The sequence below is a fragment of the Coffea eugenioides genome, chromosome 1 (assembly GCF_003713205.1).
Source record: "Coffea eugenioides isolate CCC68of chromosome 1, Ceug_1.0, whole genome shotgun sequence".
Lineage (NCBI taxonomy): Eukaryota > Viridiplantae > Streptophyta > Magnoliopsida > Gentianales > Rubiaceae > Coffea > Coffea eugenioides.
The window spans coordinates 48,604,660-48,616,175 of record NC_040035.1 but is presented as its reverse complement, the minus strand read 5'-3'; the positions used below and the strand labels follow the sequence as shown (position 1 = coordinate 48,616,175).

Below are 11,516 nucleotides of genomic sequence, written 5' to 3'. Positions count from 1 at the left end.
AAATTTCTGCGACAATTAGCAAAGTTACCCGAAGGCATGATTAAATAGTACAATTTAGGCGCCACAGCAGGAAAGGGGCTTCAATTTCTCTTAGCACAAGCGCTACCAAGAAATCATCACGCAAGCTTAGATCAGGGAAACAATTAATGAAATCCCTAGTAACCCTTGGAACCAAAGCTTACTAATTCTTTCAAAAGAATGAAGGGACTTAGGATAACATCAGCAGAAAATGTAGCAACCCTCGAAAACAAAGCTTATAGTATACATGAGCAACAGATGACATCAAGTCAAGAATGCAGTTGCTTTCTTGGGAGGCCGTACATGTGGAGAGAGTTCTTAAATGTCGATATCACCAAAAGGTGACGCAATGAAACACAAAAGAGAGCACTGTTCAATTCTGCACCTGCAAAGTTGCGATTTTGATCAAACCCCACATCTCTGGCACCATAAGACTATCCTTCTTCGTGTTTTCATTACAACACACAAGCGGTTTTAGTGGCCATGGGATGAAACTGCATGAGCAATATGAGATATGATGGAAGTACCATGGCGTGGGTAGAATTATAGCCAAACGATAATTATTTTGGACTTGATCAACTCTGTTTACCCAATAACTGATCTTTTTTATTCAAACTGAACTTCTGTTTCTGTCGACAGAGACAAGAATATGTTTTACACTCAGAGCTATGAAATTCAAGAAGATACATGGCATGTTTTCTCGTCAAGTCAGAGGGAGTCAGGAAGGTGATTATAGAAACTAGATTTCTGTCTTCTTGGCGCTAGCTTCTGATAACAAGGATTCAAGTTCTCCTCTCCGGTGTAGCTTAACAGTATCTGCACCATGAGACAACAAGAGAAAACCAAATCAAGCCTTTTCTGCTGCTATTTCACTTCAGGAATTAAAAACTTCCGTCAGGCATAAACCTCCAAATGAGTTACAAAATTAATCACGCATCAATCCAAGTTTATTTCACTTAACAAAATGCAGCAAGTGATCTTCTTCCTAACTTGAACATTATGCACTCTAAGAAACTCTACCACTCATCTAATGATTCATTAGAACATCAAATACCCCTATTTTAGCCTTTGAACCTTCTTCTCATCCATTGGTTTCAATTCAAAGATTCAAATTACTCTCGCTTAAGAGTTGATATTAGGAAACAAAAGCATAAGCATAAAATTGATTGCTGGAAAATCCACCCTAGAATGCAAATCTCAAATTAATAGGTTCAAGTGTTCCAAAATTGCTGAAGAGTAGTGGTCCTTAGTACAGAGAATCTACATCAGGACAATGATATGGTAAAAGCATGCAGAAGTCAGCACATGAATAACCCTGTCAAAACATGCAGAAATGAACACCGGACTACATGAATTTCACTTTTTCCATTATAAGTGCAACATATTCATTACTGAAGGGAGAATTTTCAAATGCCATACCTGTGCAACCACCAATATGTTCGCCGCCTGAAAAAAAGAGAAAAGCACTCATTTGATTGAATTGCTAGCTAAAAATATGTAAAGAAAGACTAAAATTAGGAGAAAGAAATGAATCTCATTTATATGGTTAAATTTGTCTTTTCTTATTGACTGGTATTTACTCCCCAATCTTTCATAAAAAAAATTTAAATACATTATCATCATAGTCCTGGAAAATGCTTTCGCTTATACCATTCTTATCTCTTAGGTGTAACATGGCATGGTAACTTTTTCCTCAGAAAACAGCTATAACATGCTTAATGTTATTTGTATGCACAACGGTTAGGTCACTCAACAGAGCAAAACATCGCAAAATTTGACTGTAAAAATATATCCATGTGCTAGGATGTTGCAAGACAGCAGCACTTGCAAAGCTTACCAATGAATACATTAGGAACAGTATGTTGTCCAGTAAGCCTTTCTAGCACCTTCTGCAGTTGTGGTCCTTGAGGTCCTGGAAGCAAGAACAATACATGAATCTGAACTTAAAAGATCAAGGTTCCTTTTTCTTTTTTTAAAAAAAGTATACAACCTTCACCATAGCAGAACTCATCTGCATCATGGAATAAAAGAAAAACCAAGATTTAACATGCTAAAATTCTGCTTCAAGTTTGATATTTTATTTCTTCTTTGTCCTTATTTCTACAAGAAGAAGAACTCAATATCTTCTAGAATCTTTTCCCTGAATGCCATCAATGACAAGATATTACCAGATGAATCCATAAACAACAACAACCATATACAAGTAGTCTAAAGAACTTCACCAAAACCCCCAAGAACTACAATGTACTGAGATCAAAGTAATATGAGAATTTTAGTGAGAAACAATAATATTTTTAGTAATTACTGCAGACCTAAAAGTACCAGCTAGAACAAAAATCAATCTTTCTCAGGAGCGAAACTGCCAAAACTACAGCCTTGATGATAGATGAAATTACAGCAGGATTGTCTTCCGCTCCTAATATAACTGCCATACACACAATTCAGCCACAAATTCACATGTTGAAAACGATTATGATGCGCAATGTGAGCCACCGATATAACCAGACAGCCCTAAAAGTCCATTTTCATTCTCTGTTGTCAAAAAGCTCAAGCTTGTATGATTCAGGTATCGACTTTCTAACTGTTGAGGTAGTAAAAGGTTTCAACTTTTGCTTCTTATTCCGTATAATGAAGGAAGGCGGAGCAAAAATTCAAAAATTTGGGGGGGGGGGAAATGCTAAACCGGGTTTACTAAAATAGGATGGTATCCAGAAGAATTCTTCAAAGCATATACAGGACAGAAGCAAAGGAAACTATCATCTTTAAATTTGCAGATATAAGTGAAAGAAGGCCCGAGAAACCTACCCAATTGGTCCAGTTCAATAACAAGTGGTTCGCAACCAAGCTTCTTCAACAAAGTCTTCACCTCAGAAGAGTACCTTCATGACAAAATCCACCACTACGCCATTTCAAAATTCCATAAAAACTAGTAACAAAATTTAACCTTCAAATGATATCAACAAGAGTTACAGCTGAGATACACTCACGAGCACCAGGTTTTGGAGTAAACCACAACTGGGTTTTCGGTGATAGTCGTTTTCACAGTCTCCTCTAATCGGGACCCGAAAGAAGCCGCCATGGCTCGAACCTTAGTGGTCTTCCCAACTCTTCTGGGGCCATAAAAGTCGATTCTTGATTTGCTGCTGAGCGGTGTCACAGAGCTGGTGTTGAAGAAAGCGCAAGAATTGGGGATGTGAAAATGCGGGAGACTGTGAGGTTGAGAAGAAAAAGTGAGAAAGCTGAAGCCTCCTCGGGGAGGAGTAGTAATCAGATGAGACGCGCCAGCCATTGAAGAACTTAAGCCCTCTGCTGGTGTTCTTCTTCTCCTCGTTCTTGATGCACTTTTCTGCTCGTAATTATTTGGCCAGTTTCACGGTCAGGTTCACTTTTAGTTTCCAAGCCATATCCCACATCGTCTTCCTCGAAGAAGGACTAGATTTATTAATAAATTACTGAAGTCATGGCCAGTCGCCGAGCTCAGTAGCGTGGGCTTGTCACCAAACGGGGCTTTGAAGTGACTGAATAGCGGAAGCGAAGGCTCTAGGGCCACTTGGGCTCTCTAGCCAGTTAATCCACACTCGCAAACCCCCAGCTTACTATGTGGAATGGGCCGAGTGTAACCCTTTAATGACTGATGTGGAGGCTTCTGCTAAACGATCACTTTGCATTCTCCCAAAGCACTAAAGAGAGAGCAACTATTAGTTCAAAACTTATTTGTTTGTATCATAATTATATCTTTGAACGTATTTTTTATTTTTTTATTTATCTTTTTATCTCATATATATTACAACACAAAAAATATTAAAGTAATTATTTCAAATAATATTCTAAATAATCTACCTTCCACCCCTCATCTTCAGTTCAATAAAGATTTGAAACCTTATAAATAGTAATATCAAATGTATAGCCCAAAAAAAAAATCACTTCATCTAAGAAAAAATGTGCAAAACCTACCATTTTATTGTGATTAACCTTAAAACAAATTATTCTCAAATTGATACACTTAAGAAAAAGGCTATTAGTTTAATGTACCACTTTAATACCTCTTCATACTTGAAAGTATTAGCCTTTTGACTATAGAACATTAGCACTGTGTTAAATAAAGAATAAATAGTTACACATTGTTAGGAATTAAGAAATTTATCTACGCACGCTTCATTATTAAAAGCGTGCCACTTTACTGGAAAAGTGAACCACTTCCAAAGGGCGTTGGTAGGGCTGTCAACGGGCCGGGTCCGGGCCGGAATTCATTATTCCGGACCCGGGCCCGAATTACTTTGCCGGATCCGGATCCGACCCCGTTTACCCGACGGGTCTTTTATTCTATGTTCCGGATCCGGATCCGGTGGGTCCCGGATCCGGATCCGGGTCTACCCGAACAAATTTACCAAAATTTATAATTTCTAATAAAAATGAGAAAAAAATATATTTGTAAACTAATTTCTAACTAATGCAAAGAAAAAACCAAATAAGAAAAGAAATCAAATTAACTTTATTAAAATACATCACCCTAATCAAATTATATTGATAAATATATATTTTTTAAATTATTAATTCATTTATATCCGGATCCGGGTCTAATACGGGTCGGAATACTATATTCCGTATCCGACCCGTTTTTTGTTTGACAAAACGGATCCGGATCCGGACCTGGGAAACGGAATTAAATCCCTATCCATACCCGCAATAATTTCACGGATCCGGTCCGGATCCGGGTCTAGACCCGACCCGTTGACAGGCCTAGGCGTTGGGATGGTTTGAATGAAACCATCATTATGACGAGGAGCAACTAGGGTCATTAAATACGAGGGCAATAGTGAGACGAAAACATAGGGGTATATTGGATCCCTGAGTACTATCAATCCAGACGAAACACATGGGGTTTTCAACAAGTAGGGAAGATTAGTCTGTACGTTTGCAACCGAAAGAGAGAAAAAACAAGTCGATGCATCTCTGGGTTGGGCTGGTTGATGTAAATGTAAGACGGCTTAAAATATATGCAGTCCAAAACCCTTCAGGCTTGCCTGGCCTACTTGTCCCATATTATTTAGATCTCTCGTCCCATAAATTGCAACATTAGGCCCGACAAAGGACCTCGAGTCAAACAAATGTCACGAGCTTAAACATAAGATGAAAGTCCGGTCATCGGTTACCTGTTGTAATCCTCCCTTGGGCCAGTTGGCTCCTTCGAGTAGGAGTAATGTAAATGTTGTCCATTGATCAATCAGAAAGGGGAAAAAAAAAAGAGAAAGGATTAAAGCCTCGGACTAAAACAAAAGCCACTGTTTGGGATTCAGAAAAACCAAAATCAGGAGACAGCCTCCACTGCCAGAACGAAAGGGGTAAGTGCAACCCATGTGGTGAACTTGGTGATTTCAGCTCACCTTAGTAGGGATGTCGAGAACAAGAAGCAGCCAAAGCAGTGGTGAGAATAATGCCAAAGTAGATGAAGACATGAAAACGAGGTCAGACGTTGAAGCTGCAATTTTGAGGTTCGAAAGAAAGAGAGGGATTGATCTGACGATGCCTCGTTGCAATCATGGTTCAAAGACTTGGCCGAGCAGTCACTGGAGTGGAACTTTCCGATACGATACCGAGATGCGATGATTTCGAAATAATGAATTATCGAGAACTCAGCCGAAACGTTTTCGAAATGGATAAAAACAATCGAATCATTCCGAGTTATCTCGAATCAATTCAAATTTTTATTATTTTTACTATTTTTTTAATAATTTTTGTTTATCATATTTTTTTTAATATTAGTCACAATTTTAAAAATATTAAATGTTTTAAAATTGGCGTCTCATCGAAACCGCGACCGATATACAGAAACCAATGTGGAACAGTTCGGGCACGACCGCGACCACGACTTTGAACCATGATTACAATGAAGAGTTGAACTCTGAAATGGGGCCGCCTTAGCGAATACAGAGTAGCATTTTGATCCCATGGCATGGAGAACCACGTGGTATGTTTCACTTAACTATGAGAAAAATGAAGGATAAATAGCACTCGTAAATAAAACATTGGAATTGAATTCATCTTTGTCCCTAACTCTTTTAGCATGAACCGCGAGGGATAAATTTTCTTTTCACCAACTTCTTCTCTAACGTGTTAAGTCTCTAGATAGCGTTTGTTATATAGAACTTTGAAAACCCCAGTCATGTAAACAAGGACTCATAGATCATATTATTATAAGTGAAAGCACTTAGAAGTCATGTTAGATTACAAAGCAAAAACTCACAAAGTCAACGCATCATATTACACAAGACTAATATATAATATATTTTTGCTTTTCCAAAAAACACGCTTTATCATCTCAGTTATGATTCCTTAGCAGGATAAGACAGCCGTTCAAACATCTGGTGTCGTGGTGTAGTTGGTTATCACGTCAGTCTAACACACTGAAGGTCTCCGGTTCAAGTCCGGGCGACGCCATGTGTGGCAACAATTATGCCCAAACTACTTTTGTTTTGGATCCCTTCCTGACAGCAGGACAAACTATTTGTGACCTTGCCCAGTAATCCAGCTCATAAGCATTACACCTAAACCTTTTTATTCCCTTTGTGGCAAATAGTAAAATTGGTCGTTTGAAATCTTTGAAAATCCACCATTATGCCGTGTGAATTGTGATTCAATTTGGCCCAAGCCAGTTCTTGATCACCTTTCTGATAAAAGGGTGCAACCATTTTTGTCATTGAATCCAGCCTCCCCATTCTGATCCCTTTGAGGCAAATTAGATCACTCGGGTCTTTGATTGAAACCCACAATGAGGAGGTTGAGTCTTTTTATTCTCTTAGATCACTCGGGTGTTTTGAACTAATGAATGTTGATTGCGCTTTACAGATAAGATTTTTACACCAACACACGGCTGCGCAAGTCCTTCCGTGTGCAACCCCAACAGAAATTTTGCTGTTTCATTCACATGCAGAGTCAAACTCAAAGAGTTTAAACCACTGACGATTAAATGGGCAGACCTTCTTAAATTTAGCGTATTCATCCCTACTCGCTTGACGTTCAACAGCAAGTTGCTGATAAAAAGTTCATTGCTTCTGGAGCTTGGAAAACAAATTGGTTTAGGAATGTAGCTGAAGTAACATTATATTATGTTGTATTATAAGCTCAACTTGGATTGGGGATGTGACCATGGGGATTGAGATAATAATGGCCAAGGCCGAGTTTGGCTTTGGTTATAGGTTATTGCTATCAAGGCATCAAATTTTGACAAGGGCTTTGATGTAGCACCTGAAAGCAATTGATTGATTGATTCGAAGAGGACGTTCCTACTGTCGATTAGCTTCAGTCTAAGTCTCCAACTCAGATTGCTGTAAACAGTTCCCCACTTCACTTCCTATGTTCTTGCTAACTGATCATTTAGAAATCAATACGCTGAAAAAGGACTTGGTCTTCATGCTTCTCTTTTCTTCCTCCAAATTTGTGTACCATAAATTGATGCGCGAATGATTGTATCTTAAATAATAATAATAATAATGATAAAGAAGAACAAAGAAAGAAAGGAAGTTCAAAATGGACAAATTGAATAGTCGAAGATGATTTTCCATTGTAACTTGTCATTGAATGATTTTACATACTTCATGAAGCTCTTGGAGGAAAGTTGTGAAATTGGTGGAAAAAAAAGAAAAAGAAAATGAAAAGCCTCATCATCCTCAGTATACAAAATGCCCGACATACTAAAACACATGGGCTATCAGGAGAGGGCTGGCTAGTCTCTATGTGCTATCTGCATTGTTTATGTATCTTCTACATACACAGTTATATCATACACAGAGTCAAAGTCTCTTTGCCTTATTTGGAAATGGCGAAGGAGTCAGAGAATTATCAAGGTCAGGGAATTCCTAAGCTCCGGTGATCAAAACTGTGAAATGCAACGCCTGTGAGTAGGAACTTTTTGCTTTTTCTGCTTCAAGTCCTCTTTCCAGACTTTGCCAATATCTTGTGCTATTTTCGTAGCATCTGCAGATGCTCCAGAAAGCCCTCTCCTTGTGAACCCAACTGCATATAACCCATCCTTCCCTTTCCAGCCATTTGGGAATGATGATTTTGGAAATCCATCCTTAGAGAAGAATTCAGCCTCCTGCACATCAAAATTTATCAAACTAAGTCAGCACTTTGTTTAAAGAGAAGCTTCTGAATTTGTATTATACTTTTTTTTTATTTATAAAAAATTCTTGTAATGACGACGAAGTAATATGTATCTCTCACCTGTAGCCAGTAGGGAACATTGCTGCTGTATCCTGTAGCCAAAACAACAGCATCAATATTCAGCATTTCACCATCAACAAGTTCAACCATGCCGCATGAGAACCTCCTGATTCCAGGGACTACGTTGATTTCCCCTGATCTAATCTTTTCCAATGCACCAATGTCCAGGACAGGTGTTTTTCCTTTAGTGTTTTTGAGCTGCAGGGGACCAAGTGATGGTCGTTTTAGCCCGTATTTCTCTATGTTTCCGAGAATGAACCATGCCAGAACCAGCAGGAGTTTATCAACCAGCCAAAGTGGTAGCCATTTCAGCATAAACATGGCTAGTTCAAATGTTGATCTGCCGCATATTTCTCTAGGCAAGACATGAACCTGAAGAAACAGAAGCAGAGCAAAGCTCGTCAGACACACAACATTTTGGAATATATTGATCAATGACAAAGTAAAATAAAAATTTTGAACCAGAAAACTCACCGAGCTGCGAACAACCATTGAAGGTTGAGCTTCATGGTTGCAAAGATCGAGAGAAACTTCCATCCCCGAATTGCCACATCCAACAACAAGAACTTTCTTGCCACGGAATTTTTCGCCAGACTTGTAATCACAGGCATGCAAGACCTCGCCTCCAAATTCTTTCAGACCATCAATGTCAGGCACCATGCGCTCTGCGTTTTCCCCGGTTGCTACCACAAGCCACTGGCAGAAGTACTCGACTTCAGAGCGGGTGGAACCATTGGTAGAAACTGTCTTGACTCTCCACAAACGGCAGGCCTCATCGTACTTAGCTGATTGCACACACTCATTGAATTGAGGGTTGATATCAAAGTGGGTGGCATATGATTCTATGTAGTCAATGAACTGTTTCTTGTTGGGGTACTCAGGGTAATGATCAGGGAAGGGGAACTTAGGAAGTTGGCAGAATTGCTTAGGAAGATGAAGCTTTAGGCGATCATAAGTGCGTTTCTGCCACAAAGATGCAATGCAATCAGTTTTTTCCAGGATGACAAAGGGAATTCCTTGTTCCTTCAGGCAAGCTCCAACTGCCAGCCCTGATGGCCCTGCTCCAACTATCACAGGACCATTTACCCAAACACATCTACGAGCAAGGAAATCAGGGTCCATGAAGTTAAACATTTTGTTTACGGCAAATTCGGTGTAAAATGTAATGCAGAGGAGGCACTTGTGTAGCGTCTAGAAGCAGAAGTTGATACAGAAAGTGTAGAATATGGGTTTCTTGGATAAGAGAAGTTTTGGTTTTCGCTAGAGTAAAATTGAGAAGATGGTTGAATTTGTTTGAATGGAGAGGAAGTGGAGGGGGGGCTGAAGGGGCCTTAAATAGATGGTTTTGCCTCGGAATTTTGAGAAAGGTGCATGTGACTGGAGGTGGGAAGTTAATGCTTTTCGACGGGCCATTCTCAAATCATAAGCCAGAGTCTGCAAAGTATTATTTTACTCGATACTTAATCATTATACAATAACACCTCATTTAAATTATACTGCATTGATCATTAAAAATGATGAGGGGCTGGTTCTTCATGCATTTTAAAATGGCGTTTGAGAATTAGTAGGAGCACAAGTGATTCTATTCTGTTGCACCCTATAAATTAAAGTGAGAACTAGAAAGAGACCATCCAAACAGTGGTGCCACGCTGATCTTCATCTTCTGTTTTGTGCTCACCATTTGACATTAAAGAATTTGGATGAAAGCTCAAATAGGAATAGGAATTTATTTAGATATTCGCTTTGTTCGGCCAAATAGTTGAAAATAAATGATCCAAAAAATTGCACGTATCTTATATACACCATCACTGTTATATTCATGACATGACATGTGTGTAAAAGTTAATTTTCAAATTCAAATTTCGCAGAGTTATCATTCATTCAATATTAACGATGTATGCATTGTCAGTGTAGGAAAGATTAATCCAAAAAAAAAAAATGCAAATGCACGCAGTACAGTAATAGTGTGTTTTTGGTTCCGGCAGTGAGACTGAAGGATACAGAGTACAACAGATCTGATACGAGAATGAGTAGCTAGTTCAAAACTGAAATAAGGCACAGCTTGAGGTGAGGAAAATTACTAGACATGGGCAAACAGGGAAGCAGAGTAAAGAATTCTGGGATGCTTGTTCTGGGAGAGGTGAAAGTGATGCATCATCTTCATAGGATTTGATGGGGCCATTGAAAATCCATCGGACGAAAAATCTGTACAAATATTTTGAGCCTAGTTGGCAGAAGAGAAATGCTGACCTGGGCAATGACTATGTGCTCACGTGGAGGGATGCGCGGCGGGACCAACGATACCACTCCCCATTGGGACTTACTCCTCCACTTCTTCTGACTTCACAAGCCTCCAACCGCTGTGCCCAATGGCTGTTTCGCCCCCACCATCCGCCCATTCCTCCTGCCACCCCCATGGTTCACCATCCTATTTGCTGCCCCCCACGTTTTTTTCTTTATTGCGATTGGATGCCAAATCATCATCCTATACGACTTATGCATTTCTTCAACCTAATATTCCTTTTGACAATTTACGGCTCTTCTCAGTATTAATTTGTACTATACCTTGCACCAAATGACCTTAGCATTTGAAATAAGGACCTTACAACTAGATTTGAACCCGAAATTATCATGCATTATGCACATTTACCTTGCACATCGACCTTTGATTCCTCCATTGTCTTGTAGAAATAATAATATTATAACTAGCATTTAATTTCTGATCCTCCTCGTTGCTTGCCCCTATCTTCTTTGCTCAATTTTGGGAATCACTATTATTTTTAATAGTTTCATTGCTACTTCGCACTTTTGCTTCTCCACGGTAATTAAAAAACTCTTCATTTACGGCAAACTTCCAGACAGTCACCTAAAAGAAAAGCTGCTATAAAAAAGCACGGCCACGGCTACCGCTACGCCCTACTGAACTAGCAGTACCAATGAGGCAAATTCATTTCACCAATATCTTAATTGGTAAAAAGAAACTCCATGGCCGGTTGTCTTGACCAATTGAGTACTCCAAAAGAATCCTTCAAGAATCCAGCTTAAAGCACTAAATCTTATGGACTGGTGCAGTTAATTGATCGAACCACTAATTTTAAAGCACTAATCTTAACAAATCTTAAAGCACTCATTTTACAGACCAAACCCTGGTAATTTTGCTTGCAGTTTGTACGTGTATGGCCCAAATTCGTCCGTACCCTAATGATGAGTAGCTAAAAGTGATTTTGGAGCCAATAGTTTATTTGTTAAGGGCGGTGAGTATCAACCAGAACCAC

At 39.1% G+C, this 11,516-nt stretch overlaps 2 protein-coding genes and 1 non-coding gene across 3 annotated transcripts; 1 reads left to right on the top strand and 2 right to left on the bottom strand.

Moving 5' to 3' along the window:
• Nucleotides 1-600: 600 nt before the first annotated feature.
• Nucleotides 601-3,430, bottom strand: LOC113749229 (monothiol glutaredoxin-S10). The gene is made up of 5 exons (XM_027292915.1): nucleotides 3,006-3,430; nucleotides 2,824-2,897; nucleotides 1,856-1,930; nucleotides 1,438-1,464; nucleotides 601-834 (listed from the first exon to the last, which is right to left on the bottom strand). Exons 1-5 carry the CDS (start codon nucleotides 3,305-3,307, stop codon nucleotides 758-760), a joined length of 555 nt encoding a protein of 184 aa, XP_027148716.1. The 5' UTR covers nucleotides 3,308-3,430; the 3' UTR covers nucleotides 601-757.
• Nucleotides 3,431-6,382: 2,952 nt separating this feature from the next.
• Nucleotides 6,383-6,456, top strand: TRNAV-AAC. Its single transcript has one exon. It is a non-coding gene; the product is annotated as a tRNA-Val (tRNA).
• A 1,432-nt stretch (nucleotides 6,457-7,888) lies between these two features.
• On the bottom strand, nucleotides 7,889-9,375 carry LOC113751857 (probable indole-3-pyruvate monooxygenase YUCCA8). The gene is made up of 3 exons (XM_027296006.1): nucleotides 8,716-9,375; nucleotides 8,242-8,613; nucleotides 7,889-8,113 (listed from the first exon to the last, which is right to left on the bottom strand). Exons 1-3 carry the CDS (start codon nucleotides 9,373-9,375, stop codon nucleotides 7,889-7,891), a joined length of 1,257 nt encoding a protein of 418 aa, XP_027151807.1.
• Between the last annotated feature and the right edge of the window lie 2,141 nt (nucleotides 9,376-11,516).

What these genes read in the sequence shown, in the direction of transcription:
- LOC113749229 (XM_027292915.1), bottom strand. Translation starts at nt 3,307, where the DNA reads ATGGCTGGCGCGTCTCATCTGATTACTACTCCTCCCCGAGGAGGCTTC. An exon ending in TACTCCAAAACCTGGTGCTC is followed by an intron (nt 2,898 to 3,005) that starts GTGAGTGTATCT and finishes TTTGTCATGAAG; the next exon opens with GTACTCTTCTGAGGTGAAGA. An exon ending in ACATATTGGTGGTTGCACAG is followed by an intron (nt 835 to 1,437) that starts GTATGGCATTTG and finishes CTCATGGTGCAG; the next exon opens with ATACTGTTAAGCTACACCGG.
- LOC113751857 (XM_027296006.1), bottom strand. Translation starts at nt 9,375, where the DNA reads ATGTTTAACTTCATGGACCCTGATTTCCTTGCTCGTAGATGTGTTTGG. An exon ending in CAATGGTTGTTCGCAGCTCG is followed by an intron (nt 8,614 to 8,715) that starts GTGAGTTTTCTG and finishes CTGTTTCTTCAG; the next exon opens with GTTCATGTCTTGCCTAGAGA. An exon ending in ATGTTCCCTACTGGCTACAG is followed by an intron (nt 8,114 to 8,241) that starts GTGAGAGATACA and finishes TTTGATGTGCAG; the next exon opens with GAGGCTGAATTCTTCTCTAA.